Source organism: Heptranchias perlo, chromosome 21 (assembly GCF_035084215.1).
Source record: "Heptranchias perlo isolate sHepPer1 chromosome 21, sHepPer1.hap1, whole genome shotgun sequence".
Classification (NCBI taxonomy): Eukaryota; Metazoa; Chordata; class Chondrichthyes; order Hexanchiformes; family Hexanchidae; genus Heptranchias; species Heptranchias perlo.
This window is the reverse complement of record NC_090345.1, coordinates 18,419,765-18,432,712: the sequence shown is the minus strand read 5'-3', so window position 1 is coordinate 18,432,712 and position 12,948 is coordinate 18,419,765. Positions and strand designations below refer to the sequence as shown.

The window sequence follows — 12,948 nt, the reverse complement described above, 5'->3', positions numbered from 1 at the left end:
GGAAATTACTATTCAGTCCCACCAAGCCTACTTCTACCCCAGACCTTCATAGATTCTAACGCACCTATTGAACCTCGAGGGAAAGTTATGCATAAAAACTCACTGTATTCCAAACGTGATCAAGAAAATTCACTCATCCTCAATTTTTATTATTCAACCCTGGCTTCCTGTCCTTCAGGTAACATTCCTCCCAGCCTCACGTCATAGGAACTATCACGCCCCATGGAATATTTAATCATGTCTCTTACCCTTATAATCACCAATCACATTCCCACTCTGGATATTTAGCCAGCTCAGCTTTAACTTCCATTTGCCCGTACCCAGGAGAAGGGATAGGGGTAGGGGCAGACGGAAGTTTCATCTTCCACAATGATGGCCTGACATTTGTGAGGAGGCAGGCAAGGCTGGCTGAATGGTGTCACCCATTGGGAATCTCACTGCCTCCACTTTGTTCACCCTGAGCAACCTGCAGAGCAGCAACATACTGGTGTCCAGGTCAAAGGAGCTGTGGAAGTGAGGTCCGGACTTGTGGCCTGGAAAACATCCTAAGTATAAATTGGGCCTCTCAGAAAGGGGGCTGATTAACAGGGACCAGTGTCAAATGAAGCTGGGCCTACCAACTGCTCACCCACACAGCATCCAAGCATTGCATTTTCTTCTCTCCTCCCCCTGGCAAAGCACCCAAAATGTGCCCAGAGGTGTGCGCTGGAACTATTTAAGTAACTTGATCTTGTCCTGACCCTAGCTACTCTGGCGGGCTCAGGAACTCAAGTAATCATACGGTAGCAAAGCTGCATCACGGATTATCAGTCCCAATATATTTTCAAGTCAGATGGATTTGATGCTGGCGTTGCTTTCTTATACTTGCTAAATAAATCAGACATTTGATCGGATATGGATGTGCACAACGTTGTAATTACTAGCTTGATATGAACTACTTTTGTCCACAAGAATAAGTTCCTTGGGAAGTAACTGATGGAAATAAAAATCTTATACTTTAAAATACTTTATAAAGTGGCAGTTTACCACATACCACTACAACCTACATCAAAGGCACTAAACCAAACTGATGCTAATCAAGATACAGCAAATGCACTCATTTATCTGATATAGTAGCAGCATTTGTTTGCTGTAGAAGCACTGGGTTACAGGGACTAGGTACAGGAATAGCAGTAGATCCACTTACTATGGGCAACTTATGTACATTTAGAGTAATTTAATGAAAATTATACACATGCCTGGAGCAGAATTAGACCTTGACTCTTGAACCATTTTCTGGGAGAGAAGTGCTACTGATTTTTACATAGTTTATAAATTGGACAGATATGAACAGAAACACAAGGTTAAAGACATCCCTACCTCTGACACCTTCGCTTATGTCACTGTAGCTGTCATACTGTGTGAAATCTGTGGACTGCGGCTAACAAAATAAGAGGAAAGTGCAGTCAATCTTTAAAGGTTCTATGGTCAATGATTCAGTTTACAGATTTCTTAACAAATAATTGTACTCTACCAGTTATTATAGATTTATTACTATATCACCATGCTCAGCCACAGATGTATACATAAATAATGTAGAACTAGTGCGTTAGATCAGTGTTGTTCAATACTTTAGCCACTAGCTACATTTGGCTAATTGCATTTTTGATTAGTAAATAAACAATGGTAATAAACACCATTGTTGGGCATCTGATCTCAATACTCATTCGCACGGCATTTGAACATGTACATTAACCTTTTTGTGTATTTTTTTAGTAAAATGGTAAGAGGAAAAGCAGAATGTGCGAGCATTTTTTTATCATTGTGTGTGCTTTATTTCCTTGGTTATTGATTATTGGTTATTTGCTAAAATGGTGTACAACACTGGTGAAACCACCGGACCTCAGTACTATGGAAACACCAGCAACATTGTATGGGCAGGGGAGCTAAGGTCAGTTCGCCAAATCGGAATAACCACTACAGGCCAGCAGAAGGAAACAAGCCCAACCAATAATGAGCATCTCCAACAGGGCATGTGATGGCAAAGGGCAGGCAGCATCCAACCACATTCTGGATGGAGAGCCGGGGCAGGTCTGGCGCGTCTCGTTGTGCATGTCGACATTCTTGGCAATCACTGAAGTCAAAGTCCCGCTCGCAACTGCTGGACAAAAACCTAAAAGCTGCACTAAAATGTGTTGTGTCTGATCAATTCATGCCAGTATTCCAAACTTTGGTGAAAGAGAAAGACTGCAAAGTTTCGTACTGAATGGTGGTAGATTTTTGTTAAGTAAATATACACTTAAAGTACATTTACCTGTATTGTGTATAAGGCATTTTCTACTAGAGTTAGTGCACGTGGCTAAAATAGTGTCACTGTAGCCACACCTGTGGCTAGTCAACGATTTCTATTGGACAACACTGAATTAGACATATGTCCAGTGCATTCTTACCAGCATCACCCACATGCATGAATACAGTGTGTCATATCTTGATCATTCAATTTAGCTTAAATAGCTTATGAAACTATAGCATACCACATGCTGTAATACCATTGTCTGTTTACTAATTTACAATTTAGAAGAATAATTTCCCATTGACGTAGAAATATTTCAGGCTATTGTAGTCAAATGAAAGTAAATTGTTACTATATTTATTCAAAGGTAGAACTCCTCAGTTAGCTCTAAATTACTTGAATTCAAAATTCAAACACATCTCAATATTTTTATTTTTAGTCTGGGTTTTAAAATTTCAAGCCACAATTTTAACCTAATGAGCCCGGCGGGAATAGGGCTCGTTTGGGAAAGAAGCCCAATTTACACCCTGCCCAATTTTATACTCCATTGACTGCAACAAAGCTGAAAATCGGATGGGGTGTAAATAGGGCGTCTGAACCGAACGTGTCCCATTCACGCCTGGCACATTAGGTTAAAATCGGGGCTCTGGCCTTCGATTACAATACATGTACAAACATTTTACACTCTACCCAAGAATAAGGCACTGCAATCATTGTTCATGCATGATGTGACGTCAATACATTAACTGTAATGTTTTCAGTAATCCGCTTAATCTTTTAATTATATTTCATAGTCTTGAGGTTTACTCGTTATGACACTGTAACTTGAAAGTGCTCATTTCATGGGTTTTCTTATTATAGGTAATTTATTTCACGGGGTCAATTAAATAATTAACATTCGATTGGTATTTAAATGGGAAGCATCCCATCAAACTCATCTGTTCATCCCTCTAACTCGTTATTTTCCATCAGAAGCAGAGCAGTTCTTTCTTGCTCATTTCCCTTCAACACTGAAGCTCTTTGCTTGAAAAGGAGGGATATCCCTCTGTCCACTTTTAACGTACTATAAACAATTGTCATTCCTTAACTATCTGAAAGCAGGAGTGGTACGTGTGAATCCCTGCGGCACTAAGGGCAGGACAGCTCACAAGCCCCTGGCAATGCTTCTTATAGTCAGTCGCCAGGAGACACACAACTGCAGCTTGTTGGAGACTCGACATAAACCTTCCTGACCCGCAGCACATTTCTTGCTGAGACTGAAAATTTAGAAGAGGAGTATCAAACTAGTTTGTCAACACTACCTCCACCAAGTTTGCCATGTGATGGTACTTTATTAAGGAACTTGCTATTTTGAAGATAACAATTGTAAACAATTTTACAACACCAAGTTATAGTCCAGCAATTTTATTTTAAATTCACAAGCTTTCGGAGGCTTCCTCCTTCCTCAGGTGAACATTGTTGGAAATGAAATCCTCGAAATGAAATCGCATTTATAAATCAAAGAACAATGCTTGGTGATTACAGACAGTTTTTTCAGCTGCCCGTTGCCAAGGCAATCAGTGTGCAGACAGACAGGTGTTACCTGCAAGGTCTCCGAATATACAAATCACCAAAAAAAAACAGAGATAGAGAGGTAGAAACATAGAAAAGACAGCAACTGACCCGTTATATTAAAAACAGATAACATTTGTTCGCTGGTGGGGTAACGTGTAGCGTGACATGAACCCAAGATCCCGGTTGAGGCCATCCTCATGGGTGCGGAACTTGGCTATCAATTTCTGCTCGACGATTTTGCGTTGTCGTGTGTCTCGAAGGCCGCCTTGGAGTACGTTTACCCGAAGGTCGGTGGCTGAATGTCCTTGACTGCTGAAGTGTTCCCCAACTGGGAGGGAACCCTCCTGTTTGGTGATTGTTGCGCGGTGTCCGTTCATCCGTTGTCGCAGCGTCTGCATGGTCTCGCCAATGTACCATGCTCTGGGGCATGGTACATTGGCGAGACATGGATGCCCCAGAGCATGGTACATTGGCGAGACCATGCAGACGCTGCGACAACGGATGAACGGACACCGCGCAACAATCACCAAACAGGAGGGTTCCCTCCCAGTCGGGGAACACTTCAGCAGTCAAGGACATTCAACCACCGACCTTCGGGTAAACGTACTCCAAGGCGGCCTTCGAGACACACGACAACGCAAAATCATCGAGCAGAAATTGATAGCCAAGTTCCGCACCCATGAGGACAGCCTTAACCGGGATCTTGGGTTCATGTCACGCTACACGTTACCCCCACAGCGAACAAATGTTATCTGTTTTTAATATAACGGGTCAGTTGCTGTCTTTTCTATGTTTCTACCTCTCTATCTCTTTTTTTTTGGTGATTTGTATATTCGGAGACCTTGCAGGTAACACCTGTCTGTCTGCACACTGATTGCCTTGGCAACGGGCAGTTGAAAAAACTGTCTGTAATCACCAAGCATTGTTCTGTGATTTATAAATGCGATTTCATTTCGAGGATTTCATTTCCAACAACGTTCACCTGAGGAAGGAGGAAGCCTCCGAAAGCTTGTGAATTTAAAATAAAATTGCTGGACTATAACTTGGTGTTGTAAAATTGTTTACAATTGTCAACCCCAGTCCATCACCGGCATCTCCATATCTTGAAGATAACAACACTGTGGGGTTAATTTTTTTTATTTGCGTTGAAGAGCCAGTTTAATATTTCATTTCTTTATGCACTGTGACACTATTTTACCAACTATGGCAAATTGCAGTAGTGCATTGATCCAAGGGACAAGTAGGATTTTTCAAAAATGTACAAAGCTGTGACTGGAGTACTGTACTGTTGAAGGTAGGCTTCATTTCCTTGTTGTTGATGAAAAGCAGACAGTGATGTGAGCCTAGCGACTATAATGGGGACAGGGCCAACCCCAAACTGGTCATTTGGGTGCACTTGTTTCAGGAATTCAACTTAGGTCTTCTTTAGTTTTTCATACAATTTTGGTGAATTTTATGTGCTCATAAAAGTGAGGAATACTAGCACTTGAGAAAAAAAAAATTCATATTTCAGGCATGCTTCCCTCCAGTATCCAACATTCCCAGATCAGTTGCAGCACAGACAGCTGCAAAGTAAAGCTGCCTTTACTTTTCCCCGAAAATCTGCCTTAGCCCAAAACCCATAAGACCCTCCCGAGCGCACCAGAGAAATTTTTCCACTTCTTAATTCAACCATCATTGTGGCCCTTCTGAGTGAGACTACCAATTAACACCAAATTAGGGACAGTTTGATATGTTGGGACTGCCCCAAATCATTTCCCACATTACCCTCACAGCGAGATGTTTTCCATCCTATTGGTCTTTGCTGCATTCAAACCCATGTCCCAGAGGTGACAGGACAGTGTGCTAACTAATTACACCATTAATTCTTCTTTCCTCTGATTTCTTAACAATAAATTAGTATAAAAGTTGACGTTTCACTACCCAAGACTTCTATCAAAAGCAAGGCATAGACTCAAATGCATAAGCTTCAAAATTATAGCATTCCCGTCAATCCGAAATCTATAAATTGAGTAGGTCACTCTAATAACATATATTGGTCCAATACAGCAAATGCACGATGTCATTTACATGTGGAGTAGTTGTGATATGGCAGTGATATTCTTTTCAACACTCTAATAACTTTGTTTCATGAGCAGTAGTAGTATGTGTATATGAAATACTATAAACTTAATTTTTCTAAAATTCAATATAACAATCCATCCTTTAGTAGCCATGTAGTTACAAATTAAAATCTCTACAGACATGATGTTAATTATTCCAAGCTGAAACTCCAGAGTCAGGGGTTTCAAGTTTAAAAGTAAAGGAAATGGATTAGTCAGAAACAAAGAATACCAGTTGATATCATTTCTGCCTTGCCATTTAGACAGAGTGTGGTGTATGCTGGTCTTGTCTTACCCTATGTAGCCCATTTCTTCCGTAACCAGGGAGGGAGGAAGTTTTGGAGGCAGAGGCATGCAGGGCTGTAGGGGAGAAAGGTAAAATCTACATTAGAACCTCAAAAAGTAAACAGGGAAATAACAAAAATAATACATTTAAGCTAATTCTCTACATTAATAACTCTAGGGCAGCATTCCAATTTCCAAGTAAAGGAAATTAATGGATATATTTTAAAATTAAATAATGCTATCAGTAATAGCAGTAATGTGATGGCACATGCTTTATATTATATATGGATGCACATAGAGACCGATGTTGAATTGTCTCAGAAATGAATGCTTAGTATTCATAGTCAAGCCTATTTAAAGCTTATTCCCCAAAGTTTCATGTAGGAATCATAATAGCATTCAGAAGGTAGTTGGAGTTATGGGGTTATGCCTTCAGATTGAATGATTTGTAAAGAGTTATCCATAAACTTCCATTTAACTTGGATAAGTAATACTTTTACAAATTATTTGGTGCAGTAAGATGCATTGTGTGGATGGAGATGATTTTGCTGCTGTCAGAATCAGTCGGCACCTGGGCTTGGCCCGGCTCAGCGCACAGTTTTCCACCTCAGGTTGAAGCAAGCACCCAATCCAAAGCAGTAGTCCTATCTGGCACTTGCCCACTACATTTAACTTAGCTGAGCCTGGAAAAACAGCTGGGTTCAGTAGAGGTCGGGTCAGCTGCATGCAAAACAATGCACCACCTAACTTCTTATACTAAGGCGATTGGAGGTCAGGAAAATTGGCGAAATAATCTTTTCAGTGTAATCACTGTAGATTTCCTATAATAAAAATGCAGTTGGTCAGTCAAACGTGGGACTATGTGCAGCTAAAGCAAACTGAGTTTATGCAAAAGAGGACATGGAATCCTAGAGCAGCAAACATCATCAAAATAAAGCCTACTCCAACAAAAGAACAAATGAAGATGTCCTCTAAAACATTTTTACTGAGCTGGTTTGACTTGGGTATTAAAATTCCTTACTTCAAAGGTAAATGATCTCATACATTTATTGATCACCTTAACAGTAATCATTTATTGATTACCTTAACAGTAGATGCCATTCCTGGGGTACAGTGTTCCAACTCTGAAAGATTTCTGCTTATTTCCCATGTTAGCAGTAAACTATTTTGGAGGGTGGATAGGAATTCAATGGAAATCTTTCGAAGATTAGGCTGAAGCATGAAACTTAGGTATTAAAGAATGCTGTTCGTTACTAATCACAGTGTCTTTTTCTCATACTGCTACTGTTTTTTTCCATTAAAGTACAATACATGGAATCTGAAGGCAGAATTGATGTTAGGGCTGCTAACTTATGATTGTATTGTTATATAGAAAAAGATACAATCACCTTTTGGCTGGAAAAATAAAGTCACCGGCACCCATTCCTTTAGTGTGGGGATAATTTTCTTTGTAATTATATTCGGGGATTACAGGCTTAAAGCAATAAACTAAAGTGCTCAGTGATTGCATTATAACAAACCGTGAACAGAGAAAACATGCCCTGGAGCATTCAGAGTGGCTGCTTTATTAATCAAAGACTTCTCATTAGAATTAGAGGCTTAACACTTTGGAGGCTTTGTATTTCCTTCAGCAGGGTTGTAATGCTTCATAAAAGCCTTTTACCAGATCGCACGGAGTCACTTGGGGATTAACCACCACAACAGCGGTCTCAGAAAATTCTTAATTATCAGTGGTTTTCAAAAAGGCAACATGTACAAGAAGATTAGTATTTGGGAAAATAATAGATTTTTTATGACTGCTGTTATGTTAGATACTCTCAACCTGGTCCACAAAGCCTTAGGGAAGCTTTAATTTATGCACTGAACACCAGCAGACACTAAGAATAAGTTGCCACGTCATGGCTAAGTACAGGTTAGCGTAACTGTGTCCATAATGTCTTCTTTCCTATTTTTTCAGGCCCTCTCGCACGTACCAGTCTATTGTCAAAAGAGTGGACAGACAACATGGCCCCAAAGTTCCTGTTAGTACTAATATTCCTGAGAGTTCCTCTGCCTCAGTGCCCTCTTGTGCAATGTGGCTAGCCTTCACTTGGTGTCTCCTCCTGACAGTCTGGGATAGATCAACATCTCACTGAAAACAGCACAAAGCCCATCCAGACTGGAATTTGGTTTTGAACATGGAGATAACATTATTCAGCAGTGGCTCACTGATTATAAATGGACATTTTTAATATTGCAAAATCCAGTTACTGGCTGATACATTGGGCCAGATTTTGCTGTGAGCGGCGAAGGAATGGCACCCGACATTCGTTAGACTTTCACTTGCCCATAGACTTTCTATGAGCTTTTGCACGGCATGTTCCCGGAAATTAGAGATCCAAAAAGCACGGTGCCCTCTACAGGGCATCTGGGACCTAAGTGAACAGGGTAAGCAGCTGTGTATCTCTTTAACCAATCAGATTGAAGCATTGTTAATAACAGCGCAGAGTCAGAACCAGGAAGTGTAAGTTAGAATAGTGAATTCAAAGTCAAATCAGGTACAGAAAGCAAACTAAAGAGGGAAAGAAATATTGAATTAAGAGACAGAAAGAAAAAGTTTTAAAAAATTTATTTAATTTAAAAAAAATGTCGAACAACAATTAAAACCTGAAGGAATGAGGCTCCACACCTGTAAAAGTTAATTTTCAGTGCTAGAGAGGTTGTTTGGCAATAATTAAAACTTACTACGCCATTAAAAGGGTACTTAGAGTTGAAATGACTTGACTTGACTTAACTTTTTTTGGCGAGATTAGTTCTTACCCATCAGGGCAGTGCAGGAAATTCACGATGTTTAATACATTTGAACGGGCAGCCAGCTGGCGAGATGCCGTATTCATGCAGCTTTTGGAGGAGGTTGCATCTTGTACAGCAACTTCCAGATTTCCGTGTTTAGCTGCGCATGTGCGGTCAGCGGAAGTTGCTTTCCGATTTGCTGTTAGCCTCACCATTATATTTACAGCAAAATCCAGCCCAACCCTTTTAAATCAACTTCTAATAATATCTATGCAACCAATCAAAAGATTCCAAACATCCACTTCCTTCTATTGCATTGAATGATATCTAATTAAAAATATTCCAGTACATATATTGATCAGAAAGTGTTTTACACAGGCCAAATTGCATGGAACTGCATAAAACATCGCAATATAAAGTATATAAAAAGTCAACTTTGTAATATAGTGAAGCACGGCAGTAGGTAGCACTAAAACAGTCCAGCTGTGCAGAGGCCCATATCAAAGAATTAAGAATTGATAAAGAAGCCATTCATAGAATTATAGAATCAAACAGCACAAAAGGAGGCCATTTGGCCCATCGTGGCTGTGCCGGCTCTCTGAAAGAGCTATCCAATTAGTCCCACTCCCCTGCCCTTTCCCCAGAGCCCTGCAAATTTTTCCTTTTCAGGTATATATCCAATTTCTTTTTGAAAGTTATTATTGAATCTCATACATTTAATGAAAGATTTATATTCTTACATGCAATCCCTGCTGAATCATGACGATGTCTGAACTGAGGGTCGGCAGAGAGAGTGTGAGAGGCTAAGCGGGCTTGCTTCTCCTTTTCCAGCTCTTCCTTCAGGATCAGCTTCCCAAGGCCTGACTGGATCTATACAATTACAATAGATAATTACAGAAATAAATAAACCAATATTTCTGAACAGCAACTAATGCAGCATCAGTGAGTAGGCGTTATTGTGCTGAGTTTTGCTAAAAACTGTTTGATGTTCCCTCTGGACCATGTCCCTTTTTGAAAATAATTTACTTTGAATTGTTTTAACAGAGTACAAACATGAGCAGTGGTATGTTGTGGGCAGGAATACAAGACAAACAATTCTATTTTGAGTAAGAATTCATTTCCTTTCCATTAACCCAAGGAATACTGAAGGAGAACGTTAGCAATTTTGGTTGGTAGCAGCCTGTGTGGAGTGGCATGAATTGTTAGATTCTCAATTGTGTTGGGGGAATCCTTAAAGGAAAGGAAAAAAAAGAAAAACTTGCATTCATAAAGTGCCTTTCACAACCTCAGGATATCCCAAAGCGCTTTACAGCCAATGAAGTATTTTTGAAATGTTGTTGTAATGTTGGAAACACGGCAGCCAATTTATGCACAGCAAGCTCCCAACAAACTGCAATGAAATAAATGACCAGATCATCTGTTTTAGGTGTTGGTTGAGGGATAAATGTTGGCCAGGTCAGCTGGAGAACACCCCTGTTCTTCTTTGAACAATGCCGTGGGATCTTTCACATCCACCTGAGAGGGAAGACGGGACTGTAAAGCTCCTTGGGATATTCTGAGGTTTACTAGTAAATTTTCATTAAAGATATATTGATGACGTCACAAAGATGTTGCAAAAAATATAAATTGAGCCACAGGAAGGGGGAAATGGTACTGACAGCAGATTGTTTAAAGAAAATAATACATACAAATCTGAAAGGTGTTCTTGAACAGAAATAATAGGTTTAATGTGCACTATCTGATAAATTGAAGGTAGGCTGAAAGTCAGACAGAATTGCCTCAGCCTCCTCTTTACATCAGCCTAATACCAATGGACAAGACACACAAAAACACACAATGCATGCAAGCCCGCACGCACACACTAATTATTGATGCTGCACTAGTCACGAAACAGTAGAGTGGCTGTTATAGATTGTCATTTGCTTGTTTCTTTAACCTCATCAATGTTATGAATGATAAATACACTCTAACAACTCTAGATATCATATCAGTCATACTTTGCTGAGCTGTTCCTCCTGGAGTTGTCTACGTCTGAGTTTTTCCTCATTCTCTTCTTCTCGTTCACTCCCTCTCCGCTTGTCTGTTCCTGGTAGTCACAAAATACAACTTCAGAGGATTGTGATAATATATATTGACATGAGTGCAGGCTTTGTATAGGTTGTTAACCAAAGAGGGATGAAGTCCACAATCATCTTGATGGCTTAGCCATAACTGAGAAGAAGCTCCCAGAGGACTATTTGACCAGACTGGAGGAGGAACTAGATCATGGGATTTTAATAACTTTTTCTCCCCAAAAATGATATACAAGGGGCGATTTTTGTCTGGTGCGCTAATCTGGCAGGTGGCCAGCATTGTGATTGCGCCATCCAATCGTGCTGCCTGCCCAATCGCACCCGTGAGAGGCCCGACCTTCTTGGTGGTTGGATCTCATTAGCATGCAGCTGGTGAGCCATATGCTAAACGGCCGCTCTGAGGCAGCTCACTAGTCGGGGAGGGCAAGGGGAACACAGGGCCTGGCAGCAGGCCGGAGTATTGTTGTGGGGCCTGAAGGAGCAGGAGTATTCCATCTGGCCCCACATGAATAAAAGAGAAAGAAAAACATGGCCCATTTTTGGAGCGGCCTGCAGTGGTCCCTTTGAGGACCGCTGGTTAGGCCGCTCTATTCTGGAGGATCAATGGGCAGGACCCGTGCGGGCATACCCCATCCATTAGTCCATGAAAATTGTATCAAGGTCCTACTATGGACAGAGTACCACAATTTAAATAAGGCTTCTGTCTGATCCAGGTGAGACCGCTGGCCACCCATTAATGCTCATCTTGGGTGGCCAATGGGCACAATTGTGTTTATAAAATTTTTGTTTGCCTACCGCCCATTTTCAAGCATAAATGGCATATGAGGATCCCCCACACTGTGACCCTAATTTAAGGAACAAACACCCTTTGTGATCCAAAATACACTAAACCAAAACAAACATACCTGGAAACATCTTGCGTTTTCCTGATTTCTTCAGGGCTTCAAAGTTAGGTGCAAAAATCACCAGGAATTCATAACCCCCACCAAAAAAAAACTCAACATGCTATTTAGTGGCATGTGCAGTTAAAACACTGGCCAAGTGATTTGTGATGAATTTGCAATTGACTCACCAAAATGCTTCTCACCGTGCTGAATTACTGTATTTTAGCTGCTGCACAGGTTTGATGCCAATTTTGTCAGGATGAATCAAATACAATATTCTCAGGTGTGTAAAGAGCAGTGAGTAGCAATGCTGGGTGTCCATTGAGCAAACGGTTTGTTCATGAAGATGGAAAAAATAGCAAAAAACAAAATGTTTTTGTTCCAAAGTTACAGAACACATCTGAAACAATTCAAGAATTTGGAGAATGGCTTGGTAGCAGAAATCTTCCCTTTTCCTACCATAGTTCTGCTTCAAAAATCTGAGCTAAAATCTCCAGTAGAATTGTTTTAGTCTGTACTAAAGACTGAGTAAAGAGTTTGGGCCACTATAAAACATGACTTTTATAGTTAATCAGACTGGAAAGATACTGCTGTTATATATTATGAAGGAAATCAGTGGTTTGTAGGAAATTGGGGATAACTGTTAAACCCTTACTTAAAAAAAAAGAAAAACTAAAGTGCATTTACAAATGAAACATCATATTAGGTCAATTTACTGGTACCAGACAGACTCACAATGATGGTGATGCACGGAAACAGTAAACCAGATTGCTGGAGACTTGTGAAAAAAAATCACTGGGGACAGTGCACTATCTGGAAGATCAATTTTACAGACATTAATTGATTTATGTTCCAGTATTAAAAAACCTTTAAATCAATCCACAGTGCAGACCACCTAAATACTTGCAAAGCCTAGATAATTGAAATCTTTTACAATGTTAATGAGAAACCTGAGATGCTTCTAATTTTAGGACGATCTGTTTGTGACAGCATTCCTGATGCGGGTT

At 40.3% G+C, this 12,948-nt stretch overlaps 1 protein-coding gene across 10 annotated transcripts in view; it reads right to left on the bottom strand.

Moving 5' to 3' along the window:
- ablim1b (actin binding LIM protein 1b) overlaps window positions 1–12,948 on the bottom strand; it is a 350,583-nt gene that overhangs the window by 12,553 nt on the left and 325,082 nt on the right. For 9 of the 10 annotated variants that reach the window (XM_068002162.1, XM_068002165.1, XM_068002167.1 and 6 more), the window contains 4 exons: window positions 10,983–11,071; window positions 9,726–9,855; window positions 6,224–6,288; window positions 1,235–1,420 (listed from right to left, as the gene is read on the bottom strand). In XM_068002162.1, coding sequence (XP_067858263.1) covers window positions 1,250–1,420; window positions 6,224–6,288; window positions 9,726–9,855; window positions 10,983–11,071 — 455 coding nt within the window. In that variant the 3' untranslated portion in view covers window positions 1,235–1,249. Of the gene's footprint in view, window positions 1–1,234; window positions 1,421–6,223; window positions 6,289–9,725; window positions 9,856–10,982; window positions 11,072–12,948 lie in introns of those variants that run through there. The other variant, XM_068002170.1, reaches the window with a different exon arrangement.